The sequence below is a fragment of the Scomber japonicus genome, chromosome 13 (assembly GCF_027409825.1).
Source record: "Scomber japonicus isolate fScoJap1 chromosome 13, fScoJap1.pri, whole genome shotgun sequence".
NCBI classification, from domain to species: Eukaryota; Metazoa; Chordata; class Actinopteri; order Scombriformes; family Scombridae; genus Scomber; species Scomber japonicus.
Genome location: NC_070590.1, coordinates 10,971,164 through 10,990,358, shown reverse-complemented (window position 1 = coordinate 10,990,358; position 19,195 = coordinate 10,971,164). Strand labels below are relative to the sequence as shown.

At 38.3% G+C, this 19,195-nt stretch overlaps 1 protein-coding gene across 1 annotated transcript; it reads left to right on the top strand.

The window, feature by feature from the left end:
• The first annotated feature begins 3,491 nt into the window (after nt 1-3,491).
• On the top strand, nt 3,492-11,309 carry c13h5orf15 (chromosome 13 C5orf15 homolog). Its single transcript, XM_053331912.1, has 3 exons — nt 3,492-3,619; nt 7,950-8,746; nt 9,311-11,309. The coding sequence occupies exons 1-3, from the start codon at nt 3,499-3,501 to the stop codon at nt 9,443-9,445; spliced, it is 1,053 nt and encodes a 350-aa protein (XP_053187887.1). The 5' UTR covers nt 3,492-3,498; the 3' UTR covers nt 9,446-11,309.
• Nucleotides 11,310-19,195: the final 7,886 nt, after the last annotated feature.

Below are 19,195 nucleotides of genomic sequence, written 5' to 3'. Positions count from 1 at the left end.
TGAACTTATTTGTTTGATTGATGTAATAAACACAAAGCCTTTCCCTCCACATTTTTTGTCATGTCTTACAGATTGGGACCTCGGAAGATGAGTTTGATTCATCAACCTGCAGTCTACCTCATCATATTGGCTAAATGGATGGACAAGTCCATTCCAAGGAATTTCCACGACCACACAGCTACATTTTCAGAAATAATAATAATAATAATAATAATCTAGTGATTGCTTGTATAAATGTCCAATCATGTGCATTCAGTTTATACATCTATATATCAAGGTGATGTACATGTTGGTTGATTTACTATGTAGTGAAAAACAGCTACAGAATGAACCAGTATTTATTGTTTGCAATCTGTCCAACATGAGTTTATATATAGCTCAGGAAGATGAAGCATTAAAATGGATACAGTCAAATGTCACTCATGTGCTTTAAGTGTAAATGAAATACACTGTATACATTAGTCAACTGTAATATGATTGTATAAATGATGTAAGTTTATTCCCGGGTACTAAACCTTACCTCTCTTTGAAAGGCATGTCATTTGATCAACACAAGTGTAATTTATAAATATCTGAAATCAGTAAAACAATTATTATATTGTCTACGTTACCCAGATCTTTCCTTTTCCGCCAGTGGTCCATGGTCTGCCTGATAAATGTTTAGGGCATTCTGCAGGGAGTAGGGGTTCAGGCAGACTGGCTCCAAGCCTGGATGAAGAGTCATGCAGCGTGGCTCTTCAGGCAGCTCTCCACATCTACTCTGAACCTATAGGAATATGTGTAATAGGTGTTTTAGTGCTAGACATCTAGTATGCTGCTGCTTATGTATTCATTATTTGAATTATTATTGTGAAAAACAGTTTTCATTTACATACAGCATTCAGCTCCTTGCAGCAGACATGTTCAACCTCTGTGGGCAGTGTTCTGCATTCTCCACATGTGCACCTGCACAAGTACATTTTTAATCACAGTGTGACAAATGTTAACCATTTCAGTTGTCAGTTCAGTATGAAGCCTGGTTCAGCAAAATGACCTAATCAGTTGAAGCATATTGTCTTATTCAGCCTGTGTGTTGTAATGATGACATTCAGCAATCCACGAATTAATCAGAAGACCGGTAAGTAACTTACTAAGTGAAACTGGCTAGTGTTATATTTTACTTTTTTGTAGTCTAATTAGTTACCTAATGTGTTTCCCCACATTTGTTGAATAATGTGATCTGAAAAAACGAGTAAAATGCCTCCTTTCAAAGCTGGACAAACTGAATTTACTTGGGTTTACCACCCACTACACTCTTAAAAACAAATACTAGTACTACCTTTATTAGGTATAAACAAAAGGAGTAATTAAATTAACGAAACAGTAATAAAAATCAAGTGTTTAATCTGAACAGACAAAACAATCACAATTCTTCATTACATGAAACCCTAACGTTTTTAGCTAGTCAGTGGGAGCGTACCTCGGTGGCTAACTCGGTTGCTAGCTCGGCGTCAGTATCCCATAGTCAGTAATACATATTGCTAACTTGCATGTATAGGAGAAATACATTACCATTCTGTTGCAGACTGTGAGGCACGAGATTGTGCATGTTCATTGTCTGACTCCGAGTCAGTGTCTGGCTCTGATGGCTCAAACATGTAGGGCTGGGTCACTGCAATGCTGTTAGCGCGAGCGTCCATTGCTACTGTTGCTATGTTACACGGAGGCGGCCCCCTTCCGCGCGTGGGTGTGTTTCCAGCGCCTTCAGCAGACACGCCCCCAGCGTTTGACTGCACAGAGAAGTGCTTGATTTTTCATGATTTTAAAAGATAATTTTACATACTTAGACAATTTTTCTAGCATTCAAATTTGGAAGGATGGTTAATAACACATCTGTCTGTGATGTGACTAACTCAGAACACAAATATATTTTCACTTTACACGGTCTTTAAGTATGTTTTGTGTGAAGTATTGTACTTCGCTACATTTTAAATCACATCCGTTATTGAGTAAAAAATGTTGGCTGAATGTTTTTTTAAAGCAAAGAGTATCGTACAGAATCATTAACCAGCATGATACAATGACTTAACATTCATGCAGCCTGTTACACCTGGCAGCTAGCTCTCATAGCGACATATAAACTCTAACACAACACAACAAACTCTAAAAGAAATGTCCATTAGACGTTGTGCTGTCATCTAGCTCACTCTTCGTGTAGGACGAGGCATTGAGCATGATGCGTTTACGTGAAAAGGAGCACAGGGGCACAGCCTTTTAAACATGGGTACTTAAAAGTTTGGTCTTCTTTGGGTAATTTAAAGAAAAGTTATTGCTCTGGTGACTTTGACCCATAGTGATTCATAGATATGCAGTATGACTGTTGGTTTACAACAGGGTGATTGCAGGACTAGGATCAGAGCTTTAGAGGGGCTCAGCTCCTAATGAGAATTTGACATTCAATGCCCTGCAAGTGTTTTAAAAAAAACCCAATAATCATTCAGTGTTTCCCACACAATATTTAGAGACTCTGGAGGGTTTATTATTTATTTTTAGGGCTGCTGAGATCAAATTTAGAGGTGTTAGAAAATCAAAAAAAAAAAGTTAAAAAAATTGCTCCGTGTTTACAGAATCCACAATTATGCCACCTTCAATTTAATGGTTGTGTTATTTGAAAATGTTTTATGGGATGGTCTTCACTAAAATGACACATATCTCCATAAATGTTTTAAATGTTGTGTGTCGACATATTTTGTCATTGAAGCAGAATTTGTAAATGTATACCTTTATCTTTAATTAAAACAACTAGTTAGAGATTTATGAGCCATCACTTTGTCCTACAGCCCCACACCCCCACCCACCCCCGTTATAAAAGTAACTAAGTAATTTTTACTCAAAGTATTTTTTTAACAAGCTACTTTTTACTTTTACTTGAGTATATTTTTAGACCAGTACTTTTACTTGTACTCAAGTAAAATTTCATCAAAGTAGTGGAACTTTTACTTGAGTCAAATATTTCAGTACTCTTTCCACCTCTGGTCATAACCTATTTAAGTATGTATGACGCCGTCGATTTACATACATAGGGCGACATATACTAAAAATATACTGGAGGAGGGGGGTAATATTTGGAGAAAAAACTCAGATTAAAGTCGTACATGTAGTATAGTCTCTGACATTATGAGGTGGCAAATTTACGTGAAAAAACCCAAGAAAAAAAAACCGTGTTTTATTCTGACACAGTGATGGTGTTAAGAGGGTGCCACAAAATTAGAAACAAATTACATGACAACAGAGTGAGTCAAGACTGTTTTCCTCAACGTGACTCACCCTGAAACGACACACATACACACACACACACACTCTGTATCTCTGACACTAACTCTCACACACTCACTCACTCTGAAACAAACACGCACACACATACACACTCACTCACTCTGAAACACACACACACACACACACACACACACACGCACACACAGTCATAAACCACACCTCCTCATTTACTCGCACATCAACATGGCGACGTGCAGGAAGATGGGGCGAAGCAGGAGAAACATTTACGGTCTTTCTGTGGTTCTTTTTCTCCAGGTTCTGGTCAGCGGCTGCCTGGCAGTCCCGGTACCCAGCGCTGTAGGAGGTATGTCGGACTTACATAAAAATATCTGAGCAGTTTAACCAGTCTGTGGCCAAATAACAGGGACTGCTAGTTGGTTAGCCACTGGAGCTAACTGGCTAGTACGCCATGCTAGCAACAAAAATCTTATGAGAGGGGTTTTGACAGGCTGTAATATGTCCAGTGAGTAATAAAACAGTATTTTCAAAAAAGTTGAGTACATTTCAGATTCATAAAATAGCCAGATAGATGCTTTTAGTGAAGCTAAAATGCGACTGCTGTGTTAAGATGACAGCAGTGACGTCTTCACATTATTTTGTTTTATGTGAAAGCGAAACTTAACTTCCCATAATAATGTCTTAAAGGACAGGTTCACACATTTTCAGCTATAGTCCCATACCAAATGAACAGATAAGTAGTAGGTTTATCTTGCCATAATCTTTCCTCCTGTTTATATTGACCATTAGATTCCTAAGTCACCTACAATGTTAGTGACTTGGGGCAAAGTTCACAACAAGCCTCCCTTTTTGGGCAAAAATGTATTTAAACTTTTATCTGAAGCTGATATCAAAGTTGTGTGTCAAGTCAAGTAGATATCTTTCATTACAGTCTTTTTTTTTAAGTGTTATATTTGCTTTTTTGTTACTATTCTTCTACCACAGCTAAACAGGGAAACACAAATGGGGAACTTCATGCTTAGAAGACTGTACATGTGGCAGATTGACTAACTCAGACTGCTGAAGTCTCATATAAGCTTCAGATAAACTTTTAAATGGGGTGTTGCACAAAATGACTGTGTGGAAACACCATGGATTTTGTCCCTCCCTTCATTTACATTGATACACATTTTGAAGGGGATCTGTTAATTGTCAGTAAGAAAAAGGAGGAAGGGTTACAGGCAAGGAAACCCCCCTTTCAGTATTTATATGGTCCCCTGGCTGTTCTTTTAAGATGAATCCAAAGTCATTCACATGTCCTCAAAGTCGATCATTTGCTTTCGATTTCATGAAGTCACTGTAACTGTCTGAAGAGTGACTAAAAGCTGAAAGCAAACAGCAGGCACAATTTTAATATATCACTGCTTTGCTAGCCTGAGGAGTTGATAAAAATTAATATTTAATGCTCATTAACCTCATCTAACAACATGAATACAGATCAAAGACGACGCATGTATTGTTTGAGCCACTGTATTACTGTAAGAGTCAAAGTGTGTGATCTCAGAGAAATATATTCTTATTTTAACTTTCAATTTACTTTTATATTTTGTGGTCGTGTACTGAGAACAAATGCTCTCTTGTAGTGTTCCCGCCTTGTTCGCACTGACAGTTTCATACCAGAAACCATTAAGCTGTCTGCAGACCCTCGATTCATAACCAACAAGCATGTCAAAACCATCAAAGAGGAAGTCACATTTTTCTGATCAAACCTCAAGCATAACAGTCTAGTGTAGCTAAATGTATAATGTTAGCCACTGAATGTAAGACTTAGTTTTACCCATTAACTTAAATGTTTGTGAAATCATATTAACACCACTAAAATATCACTAAAATACTCTGTGTTCTCCCTCGGGCCTTCTGGGCAGCAGTGATTTGTGTCGGTCAGATAGTGACTGGATCCAGATGTCCTTGTCGTATATCTGAGCTGGTAATCAGCCCCCTGTCAGTCCAGTTCCAAGCCCCACTACTCATTAACGTTAAATAAAAACCTTTTGAAGTTAACCATCAATGAGGTGGAACCACATTACTGCATGGCTGTAAAATGTAACTCAATGGGAGTCTTTGTCTTTGCATTAATGGACTTTGGACACACCATGCAGTTTATTGGTTTACATCAGTTGTGAAAAGGTCATTGATATTGATTTCTTGGCCTGTGTTCTCTACTCTTAATAGTTCAAGATTGTATGTGGTGTTACTGTGTGTGTGTGTGTTTGGGGCCTCGGTCAGGTTGTAGTATTGTTTTTGCTGTGTTTAAAAAAACCCAAACCTCAGCCCTGTTTCTTTTGTATAATATCACTGTTACAATCCTAACCCAACAGACTGGTATACTATCTGACAAGTATCAGATTGCACCATTTACTGATCTTTTGAAGCATTAAAAGTTATAGAAACAGTTTAAAACCTAAATATTGTTTGGTATCGGCTCATGAAATCAGATCTTGATGTATTCTGTATATGCTGTCCCTACACCCTATGGGTTTGGTCCTTGTGTGTTTTATTACCTGAAAGCAGCTTAAGGTTAGGATAATAAAACCTGTTTGTACAGAGGGAGGATGACATTAGCGCCATCACTCGTCACCTTGCTTGATATTTATTTAACTTGAAATACAAATATGTTGAGCTTCAATGTTTAGACAGCTAGTTTGATAACTGATTTATGATTTGGAGTCTTTTTTTTTAACGGTTAAAGGTTAAAATGTCATATTTTATAGTTTCTTTAGTGTTCCGGGACATTAATACTGAATATCTTTTGGGTTATGGACTGTGGAAACCAAAAAGACATTTTTAGGATATCATGTTTGGCTTTGGGAAACACTGATCGACATATTCACCATTTACTGACATTTTATAGACTAAACAGATAATGGGTTAACTGAGAAAATAATTGACAGATTTATCGAAAATGAATGTAACACTTAATAGCTAATCTACGTCCAGTTAGTTGGTGGACTTTGTATCCAGGATTTAATCTATAAGATATAAAATTGACCCAAGAGTAGAAGAAGACACTCTGTTACTTGTTAATGAGATGTGTGATTTGAGGAATTCCTCTAAACATACTTTGCCATAAATATTAGTGTGTGTGTGTGTGACCGAGCTGCTCAGTCTTAAATGCTGAATTGCGAACATGCTGTTTCGTGCTGCAAAGCTTACAACCGTTGCTGCCACAAAGATCTCCTGTTCAGTGATTATTTATGCTGGCCGTGGCCCATGTGTATGAATAGTCTCCTTTCTTCTCTTGGGGACGTCTTATTCCCTGCTTCAAATCCCCAGTGTTCTCCTCCCGTCCCTTCCCAGGCAACGCCTCCTAGTCCCACAGGATGAGGTATCGTTGACACTTGTTGGGTAAATGGTGTCATTGATGCAGGGAGGCAGAGCGAGCTCTCGTTTAATACCACAGTCTGAAAAGGTTTTAGCTGAAGGGATTCTTGAAAATAAGGGTACTATGTTTTAGTATATAACTGAAAATGTGATGTCTGTTATACTGAAATCTTTATAAACTTAAATAGTCCAATGTTTTTAAACTTTTTGTGAAAGGCTTCTTCTAATTGAGAGAGAAGTATCTAACTATATTTGATATGTTTGTCGATATTTTCATATTATATATTTATCTGTAATAATCTGTTAATGTTAGTAATCTTATGTACTGCTTTGGCAATATAGATTTCTGATCTGTCATGCCAATAAAGCTTATTTGAATTTAAGTTTGATGGAGGCATAACAGCACAGTACAATTTTCAGTAACACATTGTATTGCGTCCTGAAGGAGATTAGTTGTCAGCATTGGTTATGAGAGTAGGTCAAATACACACAAACAACCTGCTGTTTAGTACAAATGTCCTCTCAGCAGCTGGAGGGTTAACTGCCTGGCTCCAGGGCATTTTTAGGCAGCAGTTCTCTGAGGAGGAGGAGGGGGGTAGAGCTTATTTTTCCCAGTCCTAGCTGCTGGTGAGATCACACAGTGTGGTTGTATGACATTATAAATATCTGTAGCGAGAGTACATAGTGGATTCAGCTGAAAGAACATGAATTGGCTCAATGTGATGATGTTCTTAATACGTTACTTTAGATTCACTGAAAGTGCTTAAGGGCTCAAGTGCTTGTTAAGTATTAAGATTTCATGACATTCTTTTTTTTTTAAAAGTAAGTAAATATAAATACATACAGGATGATCAGGGCAAGACTACATTTATAATGTGCAGGTTTTAACAACTGTTTTTCAAATCGTAGCTATATATTTGCTCACATATAGAAAATGTAGCAGGTGAGCAGGTATTGAGATTGCAGTCTTTGTAGGAAGTAAACTTTTAAACTTACAAATTTATCATTTTTCTTTATTCGAACATGTTTTTTAGCAATGTTGTAACATTATCTGATACATTTTTTCATTTGAAAAAAAAATCTGGTTCCTATTTTATGTTCTCTCTGTTTTTAAAGTTGTATTTGATGTACAATTCTGTAGCTGTGTACTCTACTGCAAGCATTAATAAAATGAATTCAGATATACTCAATTAATAACAGGCAGGCGTAGACAGTGGCCCTTTTCTTGTCCTAGTGTTTTAAGGAATGTTTTATCATTAATGTTTAATTAATAACTATCATTAATATGTCTTGTGTTGTTTCCTCTTATCTGACAGTGACTCAAGGGGTAAATGTGACTGAAAATCTTCCTCTGACCACTTTGGATGAAGTTAAGGTGAAGCCTTCGACACCTGACCTGGGTCCAGCAGCTTCACCAGAATCTAAGATATCTACAGCACCCTCCGGCAATGACTCCACAACTGCACCAGTAAAGACTCCTGAAGACAACCACACAGCAGCAGCTGCACCAGAAATACCAAAAGAGGATAAAGATCCAGTGGTCATCATTGGAAGCTCTGATAATATCACACTGGCGCAACCTGACAGCAAAGTACCAGAACCAGTAGAACCCAAGCCAGGCAGCGTCGAGGCAACAGATGGACCCGTTACCACTGAAAACATGCCTGCCTCAACTCCAGAAGCTCCCACCACCTTATTCAAACCCCCTGAACCAACCAAACTTGTAACAGAAGAGCCAGAAACCCTTGACTCTGACTCCAAACTCTCCGATGCCCAGAACCCACCCGCAGTGCAGGACACTGACCCAGACCTGCTCCAGACCAGTGACAAAGGACCAGCGCCTCACATTGAATACCCAGTTGAAGAGGATGACGATGACGATGACACCTACGGGGACGACGATGACGAATACGAGCTCGTGCGCAACAACGACAACAAAGACCGAAATGAGATCAGGCAGCCGCCGCAACAGCCATCCGGCATGGATGTGATCCATATTAAGGGACCCGACAGCTACACCACCGAGGACGAAGACTCCCACTTCTTCTTTCATCTGGTCATCCTGGCTTTCCTGGTGGCCATCGTCTACATCACCTATCACAACAAGAGGAAGGTGAGTGTTGTCGTGACGGTAATGCAGAACAGGTCCCGTCTGCGTGGGTTGATATTTACTCAGCAGTAAGTTGTGATAGTTGTGGAGACGGTTTGTGATTTTAAATCTCCATCGCGAAACATTTGGTGCTTCTAGCTTCTCACCTGAGAGAATGTTCTTTGTTATTGTTGTAAGTTAAATTGTTTGTTTTTTTTCTTGGCCATTTTTGTCTTCCACATTTACATTTCCACATTTAATTTAACTAATAGCCGGTAAAGATAATCACAATGCAGCTCTATAAAACACAGATTTTGTTGTTAAAGATTCAAAGAAAATGTCATGCAGTCCTTCTTTGGTCTGGAGGGACAATTTCTTTCGGCCTTGTGAAAAATGGTGACGGTAGTAAAATCTATATCATGATGTAACTTTGGATTTTACAGCTGATTTAAAGACTCTAATTATGTAGTCTTTGATCTTTTCTGCTTGCCTGTCAACCAGAAAATGTTTTACTTGATCAGCACTTGTACATCAATCAGATTAATTTGATTTCTATCTATCTATCTGTATTATGCCCCCCCCCCCCAGATCTTCCTCCTGGCTCAAAGCCGACGCTGGAAGGACGGCCTGTGCTCTCGCAACACCGTGGAGTATCATCGCCTGGACCAGAACGTCAACGAGGCCATGCCGTCCCTCAAGATGACCCGAGATTACATTTTCTGATCGGCGTATCAGAAGAACAATATGTCCAGACACAGACTGACCCGGCTGGCCTTCCTGCCTGGCTGGTCGCATTGTCGAGATGCCGTGCTTTGTCGTGGAGCTTGATTGACGCTTTCTCTTGCTTTTACAGGCCAATTGGAGAGCAGGGGGTGTTCGGTCTGTGGGATAGAATCATGTTTGTTCAGAACCTCTTTGTTTCTGCATAGAGAGGTTTTTTTGTTTGTTTTTTGAATCAGTTATTCCTATTTGTGATATCATTTTAATTATATTTGTCATATTTTTTTCTAAATTAATAACTTGGGACAATATTTTGGTTTATTAGAGGTGGGGTTTTTTTGGTGAGTATTTCAGCCTTATAGTACTTCTACACCTGCTTTTTTGTTTTCCCTCTTGCATACTGTCTTAATATGTTCAATACTTACTGTAGGATTTGGAATAATTACATGTAAATGTAACTTTTCTATAATATAAAGCTTAATTATATCAGTTTATTGTTTACCCCAAGATTAATTGTAACATTTGTCTCTCAGCAGTTAGCCAAGTTACGAATCGTCACACAAAGCATTTGCTTCTCAAAGCATGTGTGGTAAATGTGAAAGTATGCAAACAAAGCAGCATTCTAGGAGAAGCTGATTCATATAAACGTGTATATGTATATATATGCAGTCATTCCAAAAACTGTTTACCCCTCATGTTGAAATGGTCTCTGTGATCATAGATGTACTGTAAGTAAATTACTGTACACCATCAGTAATGAAACGTTGGGAAATTTGATCTAAATACATAAAGTCAATAAATTCCTTACTGTTTTATATCAAATGAATTTCATCTAACAGAGGAAGGAATCACATTTTCACTGGAAACTGAAAATGTAGTCTGAATTATTTTCAACAAATCATTATCACCTATCATTTCTGCTCCCTTTGCAGAAATGCTTAATAGCCTTTTTAATTTTGCTGTTTTATATTATTTGAGGTAAAAATCCCTATTAAATGTTGAGAAAGTAAGCATTAAGTCAAAGGAGGGTGAATACTCTTCAGAAGAGGGGTCTGTTCATGTGCTTAAGCCATTAAAATGAAGACACGTGCTGTATATTGTTCAGGTTAGAGTTAGAATGTACTAATATATGTAATGGAGAAGCTTTTATTGCCAGACCTTTTCCTTGTTCATCACTTTATATTTAACTTGTCTAATACGATACCTTGATACGATACTTCTTTCTACTGCCCAGATTTTGCTATGCAGAAATCCTGGGGCTGGCCCTCTTTGTTTTATGACTTCGGTGAAGTCTCTATCTATCACTTTATGATCTCTCTTGTGGCAAAATGTAACGACTGTGTTCCCTCCTGCTCACTAAAACTTTATTTTTTCAGTTTCTCCTTGTCAGATGCTTGGTGAAGTCTTCATCAGAAATTTTGCACGCTCACTGTGGCCTGATGTTCTCATGACTACTGATGAAAAAAAAAAAAAAACAGATCATGTTTTTGTTTTTTTGGTCAGTCACAGCTCTTTCCCGTTTATCACAGCCACATGGTGTTTATTTCTTACTGCTGCCGTCTCATGCCTTCTACTGAAATGCCATAACTGCCACATGATACCACTTTTTTTTTTTCTTTTTCTTAAATCTCCTCTCGCCTTCTGCCAGTTGTCTTCAGCCTTGTCCATATACAAGGTACTCAGTGGGTAGATGAATAAAGCGATTTGCACTGTGCTGTTCAGTCATGCTAGCTAGAACATGATGATGGGAGGAGGTGTCCTGTGTAGAGGTGCTGGATCAACACTGCTTTTGCAATCAACAGTAGAAACTGTACAATCTGTTTTATGTTGTTTTTTTTGTCAATAAAGCACAAATTCTGTAAAGAGTTGCCCCTGTGTCTGTCAGTTCTATGATTAAATGCAGCTATGTTTGAACAATTCAGGGTTTTTTTTAGTCAGATTAAGAATGATTTTCATATTTTATCACAGACCCTCTGTTATCAAACGCCCAGCTGGGTCGCTAACCACACTGGACGCATTAACTTTGATCTCTTTTGATTGTAATATGCTTAGAGGTTATATTGGTTCATTATGACAGTTACAGACTCAGCTGGAAATTGTGGTTAAAAGCTTTTTTTATGTATAGTTATAGAGTTTGAAATAGTTGAAAGGATTTAGATTTTAGATCAGACAAATCTACATTCAGACATTGAAAGTCTACTTTTCCTACATTAAATGACTATCTTCCACATTAATGTGATGCCAAATGATGAAAAGAAACAAAAAGCAGCTGCTGTAGTGTGACAGACTGAAGCATCATAATGTTCATCTAATGCTGTCGTGTAATTGAGATGAACTGATGTACAGAATAAAACTTCAGGAGCAGGACAGCTAAAGGGAGAAATAAATATCTTCACCACAGGGAGGCAGCATCCACACACAAATATATGTATCTGACAAATGAATGTGTTGCAGTTGTCAGATTTCCTGCTGTGTCCCCTTTTAACAAATTGAATGATGGCAGAGTGGCGCCTCATACTGTGTAAGAGACAAGGCAGCGAGCATGTATCAGTGTGTGTAACTGACTCCACATCAAAAGATTTTCTGGGCAAAAAACCCTGAAACAAGTTTGTGTTTTTTTTCTACTGTAATTGGTTTTCTGAGCTTTTCCGCTCAGTGTGACACAAATAACATCAGCATAATGAGAGGGAATTTCAAATTTAGGGCTTCCAATACATTTATACACATTTTTCTACACAACGTGTGCCAGGATTACCCAGAATCTCACCGAAACACCAAAAGGCGAGAAACTGATCCTCTGTATTTCTCTCGCAGCACCGCTGAGAAGGATTTTCAGGACAGCATAGAGTATAAAAAGTATCACGTTTGTTTTTAGTAAACAGCCGAGAATGACAGGACAGATGGAGGCTGAGTGGAGAAAAAAAAAGACACACCAGGTTGGACATGCAGATCTTTGACTGTCTAGTTTTGATTTATGGCTGCCACAGTCTGTTCCTGCAGCAGAATTAGTCTTAATGTACTACAAACCTGCACTGAAACATATCACTCACTCAGAAACCCACCAATCCTTTAAATCATTCAACTGCGGCACAACATAAACATACTCATTCCAACAAATATATATATATATACACACACACACACACACACACACACACATACAAATATAGTTTCACACTTCACAACTTTTAGCTGTTTTGTGACAAGTAGGTGAAATTACATTCCACAGGCAATTTTACCTCCCGGCTTGCCGTCATTTTGTCAGAGAACAAAGTGAGAATAACATTATTTTTTCTAAATGACACTATTCAAAAGTGACTAAAAGCATCCGAGAGGTTTGTCAAAGAAATAAGAATGCATGATTTGAATCCAATTGAGCATGATTTCGCAGCAATATTGGGCAGGTGGGGAAAAAATCCTTAAATCCTCATTCCTCATTATTTAAAAAAAAAAAATCATTCTGCAGTTTGAACAATATGATGAGTTGAGTTGTGTGAAAACTGAACAGAATACGAATTAGACTGACAAATATAGTTGTAGAGTTGAATCTATCAGAAAATGGCTATCCAGCTTAATTTGGTGCATTTGAACCTTTATTTAAATGGCATCTCTGTTTGTGTAAGAGGTGATAAAGTCACATATTTGACCCCTTTTATACCATCAAACATGCTTATGTATCTTACATGACGCAGGATAACAGCGTGTGCCACACAAATAAAGCAGGATGTAATGGTTGCTGGCTGCATGTCATCAGCAGATAAGATAACCAGGCTTTGTGGATATTTGTATAAAGTTATGCCAGGCGAATCTATCTGAAAGACAGGAGCAAATGAAATCTACCAGCCGGATAATCTCCCAACTACTTTTGATCTCTGGAGGATGAAAACCTTGACAATTGTTATGCAGTAGCTTTTGAAAGAAGGGTTTTCTAACTTTCATAACACATTTCTCAAGAGAACAAGTTGAGATTCTTGAAGAGTAAAACTCAACATAGAACCTGATCAGCTTGATTTGTTATAACATTTTCTTTCAAAATAATTATATTTTCACACCAAAAATGCCAAAAATGCTCTAAAATAATCTGTTAAAATACTTGATTAATTGATGCTTTCTCACATTATCATCTCTGTATCAGTGAAAACACAAAAAATACACTTAATGAAGCCCACACACACAATTCACATGCTAAAAATTCAGACTAATGAGAGGCATCAGTGTGGTTGACTATTGTAAACTGAGAAGAAAACGTGTTTTGTTTGTTTAGTTTCTGTGATTTGAAGGAAATCACAGGAAAATTGCAAATTATATTGTTTTTTAATGTCGAGGGGATAATGACATATTTTAATTTTCCATGTTGCACATCATCTAAAATGAATAGGTGCTAGCCTTTTCTTGTACTAATTCAAGCACAAAATATCGTAGAGACTTTTTCTCATGACAGTATAGCTGTAGCACAAGATGCAGACGAGTATAGGAATCTTAAAACAACTCATAATTATACAGTAAAGATTTAAACAGCTGTAGGTTTACTGTCTGACATTCTTTCATTGTAAGAAAAAGACAGACTTTCCCTTTTCCTGTGGTAACATGGAAAGAAAATGGGAATAATTTGCACAGCTGGAATTCATCTTTGACCAACTAGATTGATCGTGTGAAACTATCCATCAAGGACAATTCTGACAGATATTGACTATCTTGGCTCCTCTGTAATAATTTCTCAGTTGGATTAGGTTGGCCTACTTTTTATAACCCCAATCCAGCAGGTATCCATTTTTCACAGAGATGTCAATATATTGAGCAGCAGGATACCAGGAGGTATAACAGATAAAACAGTTGGGTTGAAGCCAGAGCTTATCAAAGCACATGCTGTAGTGATCAGATCATGTGGTCTGGCCTATTGGTCACCTCCTCAATGAGAGAGGTCAAGGGGAAGACTGAAGACTGACGAGTCCAGCTCAAGACAGGGTTTCAGTATCCTGTGGTACTTCAAAAATCAGCCCTCTGATCAAAATATAGTGTGTTTAAACACAGAAAAAAGATTGCCCGGTTTAGAATATGTGAAGACTTGTAGTAGGCCTTGATGTTTGCATCAGTGTTGATTGACAGTGATTAACAGTTTACTTGCCTGCTGCTGTCCCTGCCTCCGAGACTTGCAATGAGTCAGACTGTAGTCTTAATATTTAATGAGTTGGCTTAATTTAGTAGCTAAACACAGCTGACATTACCTTAAATGTGCAGTGATTGGTGTTTCTAATAAGTTAGTGTTTGCTGTGGTTTGAGGTAGTGTGGTGTGTTTCCAATGCGAGACAGGTAACACCTCGCTCATCTTATCTGGAAGGTCCTGGCTCCAAGCTGACTTAATGTTGCTGACCATGAGCTGCATCTCTGGGCTTCAAACTGGCTCCAATATAAACTAATGGGTGACATCACACCTCACTACATCCATCTTGATACACAGTCTCTGGTTATCAATAGAATTACCCCAAACTCAATGATATACTTTGGGTTGGTTTAAGGAATTTCTTTTTCTAAAATGAAATAAAGTCACCAGGTGTAGTCTCTTGCTGTAGTTGATAGGTTCTTGACCACAGATGGTGGAAATGTGGGGGGTAAGCTCCGAGGCTGCCTATAGAGTTCATTTTGCCCAAGGGTCTCCCTCGTTGGTGAATGTAGCCTTGACTTTCACAAAAGAGGCTGAACTTTGTCGGATGAGCCAACGGAATAAAACTTCTCAGTTCTGAGTTGCAAGAACAAAAAAAATTAAATGTCTCCATCTTCAAAAAAGTCGTTTGAAGTGCACCTGTCCCTTCCAGCAATAAACTCAAACCTGCAGTTAAAAGCATTGATGTTCAGGTTTTTTTCCTCCATGTTAGATCCTTCATTATGCCGCCTGTTTTAAGTCCTCTTCAAAGTTCTTGTCACAGTCTACCTCACACCGCTTTCCCCCCGTTTTCCTCCCTCTACACTCCGAACATTTTATCAGCCCTTGTCATTTGTCTTTTTTATCTGAATCTTTTCACCACTCAAGGGAGTTATTCTATCCATCAGACCAAGATCCAAAAACTCTGGCTTTTAAATCTTTGACTGTGTCTGCCTTCCTCACATACGGTTTGGATCTGAGCATTTCATTTCTGTCTCATTTTCCCTCTCTGTCTCTTTCTCTTCCTCTTCCTCTTCCTCTCTTTTCTTTATCAATCTTCCTCCTGCTCCTTTGACTCTCCTCCATTCTTGATCCTTGCTTTCTCTCTCTCCTTCACATCACGCATCTCGTCTCAATCTCATACCCTCCCTCGCCACGCTTTGCCGTTGCCACTTTGATCTCCTTCTTCCAGCCTCTGATAAGCAGCCTGTTTGGTGAGTGTGAGGTATGTGTATGTGTGTGTGTATTTTTAGGTATGTCTCCTTTGCATTAATTGGCCTCTCTGTATTTGTCTTGCTCACCACAGTATTTCTTGACTTTGGAGGAAATGTTCTCATCCTATTATCCTCTGGCTGTAAGAGACTTCTGCCTGGGGGCTTTTATAACATTGATTGCACTTTTCTGACAGAGAGAAAAGTAAGGAAGCAATGACTGAGTCCTTGCTGTGGGTGATAAAATTATTTTTAAGATTGTTCTGTGGGAGATTTGACATGTTGTTTTTAGATAATTAGAAGAATATTGTTAGTTATGTGTGATTTGTGCACAGTAATTAACACCAATTCCTCTGGCCAGCAGCGTTTTAATTAGCATGAATTTTATGAAGAACCGAGTTAGTCATGATTTTTTGACACAATTATTTGTATAATTACTGTTATCATTATATTGACACCCATGCTGTGCCTAGCATGCATGAAAGCAGATGTTTAAGAGTACAGTCACATAAATTGTTTGTCAGTGATGTTGAAAACTTTGAGACCTTTTGGTTTAGATTAATCATTCAGCTCAGGTTTGTTGTTCTTTACTTCTTGTTTGAATATAGGTGCAGCAACATGCTTGTTGTGAAGCCTTTACTGTTAAGTTGTTGACAGCATCTAGCTAAACTTCAGGATGTTCATTTACATATGACATCAATCTGTGTGGTGGAGTGCGGTGAAACACTGACAGATGCTGCATTCACAGAGGTTGCAGATGCTCTCCATACTCTGCAACTGATAGCGATCAGGCTTGTCAGGTTGTACTTGCGTGACTGACGATGTGAAAGCCATCTGACTTCATCGCTAAATAATATATTTATGTTCATGCTGCCTGATCTTTCCATTATATAACTTCATAAACACAGTATAATTTGACCCCTATTGATGCCAAAATAACTGTTAACTGCAGGTGCTCTGTGTTAAAAGCACCCCGTTGAGCCTTTGACCATTAGTGGTGCTTCTATGCACAGTTCCTGTTTAACTTGTAACTTTTTCCACATGCACAAGGACACTAATGTGTGCACAGGAGCATGCGGACCCTACACATTCCTGTCATGCATGATTCTTCTGATTGACAGTCAGAAATGTAGTTTGTTAGGTCTCAAGGATACACATAATTTTGGTGAGAAACACTAAATGTAAACATTATTATAAGTGCTTACAGGGAAACTCCAAAGAGCACAAGTTTGTTAAGCAGAAATCTTTAGCCTGGTCTGTCAATCATATGACTTCATAAACAGTAGGATTTGCCCCCTATTGACTCCAAAATAACTGCTCACTGCAGGTGTTCAGTATTGAAAGTACCCTGTTGAGTCTTTGACCATTAGTGGTTCTGCGCAGCAGTGTTTCTCTGCACCATCCCTGTCTTTTTTGTAACTTTTTCACATGCACAAAGACATTAATGTGTGCACAGGTGTACACATTCCTGGTCATATGCTCTTCCACTGACTGACAGACAAAAATGTAGTTTGTTGATCTCAAGGATCAGCCTTAAGGATGACAGCTTGTTATTTTCATCATCATCCTTTCATCTGGCGCCAATCACAGGACAAACTTAACATTTTATCTCCACAGCTGGTTTGGCTGGAGAAAAAATGATCAGGATGTTGTTAGTTCTTAAAGTTTTATTTTGTGATCTAGCAGGACTTTAGACTTATAAGCTTTTTTTTCTTTTTTCAGTGACATTGCATTTAACCTTAATAAATACAAAACATTTGACCTTTAACCCAGATAAGACCCTCAGTGAAAAGGCCATGGTCGACAGGGTTATGTCCCTTTTAGCATCTATATAGTTCTATATAATTTATTGAATGTATGAAGACCTAAATGCTCATACTGACATAGGTTAGAGTGAACTTTTCTTCTCTTTCATCGCCTGACAGGATGTGCAGCAGTCAGTGGTGGCACTTTGGAAATCCTAGATCATGTGTGTTGGATCAGGCTTGTGTATCTTGTAAGCTCACTGTGGGCTTTAGATAAAGAGTGAAAGGGAGAGAGAGAGAAAGAGAGAGAGAGAGAGAGAGAGAGAGAGAGAGAATTAATTGTTGTTGAAAGGAAAGATCACCTTGTCACTCAGGTGTTAAATTTTCACTGTGAGGTTTTTAGACGTTCAACTTGCACTTGGTGTTAAGTCACACCTTTCACTAAATGTGAAAAGGGAGGTAGGTTTCAGGGGAATTGATTAGTGGATACACAAAACAAAACGCCCAATTAAAACATATTTTTGAAAAAAAGGTTTAGGGTTAGGGTTTTAAGTTTGTCACTGTATAGGTAACAATAAATGTCACCCATAACTCAAAAAAGTTATTGGTCAAACTGGCACACTGTAAAAAAAATCATTTCATCCAGTCTACATATATTATTAGATGCTATATAGTATTTTGAGCCTATACATCGTTACTGCATTGATTTTAACCACTTAACACACGCCCCTGTTTTTTATGCTGTTAGCCTAAACGACATGCCCAAGTTGTGAGCAGCACAGATCCCACATAGTTTGAGACTCAGAGATATGTCTGGTATCATTGGAAAGGAAACACTCTCAGGATTCTTGTAAAAGTGTCTGTGTGATTCTGTGACTTACTGACAAAGAGTGGCAGAGGTTACAATGATGGGGTTGTTTACTCGCCCATAGGTTTGCCTTTACAATGACATGTGTACAGACATTCAGGGACCTCTCAGCAGGATATAGACACAATGAGGCCACAGCCACATGTCTTGGCTTCATGCAGTCCAAATTTGGAGTCAAAAGACCAAAAGCTGAATTTTTCAGAATTATTTTTCAACAGGTATGTCCATGCGTTTTCCTCAGGTCCTTTTTGGAGACTCCAAATGGACACTTGGTTACCAGAGCTGTATAACCGCAATCAAACACCTATAACTTCACATCCCCTTTGCCTACAATCAAAATCTTGGTCTCTAATGAATGCTGACACCATATTATTATTATTATTAATATTATTATTATTATTACATATAACCATATTTTTTTGTTTGGCCATATCTATCTATCTATCTATCTGTTTATTTTGGTGTAAGTCATATGTTAAGTCGAAGAAGAACCAACCGTGTACCAAAATGCCGAGTGCGTAATGATATATGGTTCAACTCTTTTACGCACAGGGCTCACGCCGGTTACGCTTGGAGTTTGTTTATGGACAGCCAGTGTCATACACCGTTGGAAACCTCAGACTATTGGCTAAAAGGTTATCTACTTCATTTCACCGAATATTTCCATAGGCTAGAACAGCAGTCAATCAAAGCCATGTCCTCATTGGCTTTGGAGACACGTACTGCCTAATCCTAAACACCGATTGGCTTGTGTGTGGTGTCGTCAGAAGCAGAAGAGGCTCACGGTCG

Bases quoted from the DNA above. Each gene is read 5' to 3' on its own strand.
- c13h5orf15 (XM_053331912.1), top strand. From the start codon at position 3,499: ATGGCGACGTGCAGGAAGATGGGGCGAAGCAGGAGAAACATTTACGGT. The intron at 3,620-7,949 runs GTATGTCGGACT...CTTATCTGACAG, and splicing joins GGTACCCAGCGCTGTAGGAG to TGACTCAAGGGGTAAATGTG. The intron at 8,747-9,310 runs GTGAGTGTTGTC...CCCCCCCCCCAG, and splicing joins CCTATCACAACAAGAGGAAG to ATCTTCCTCCTGGCTCAAAG.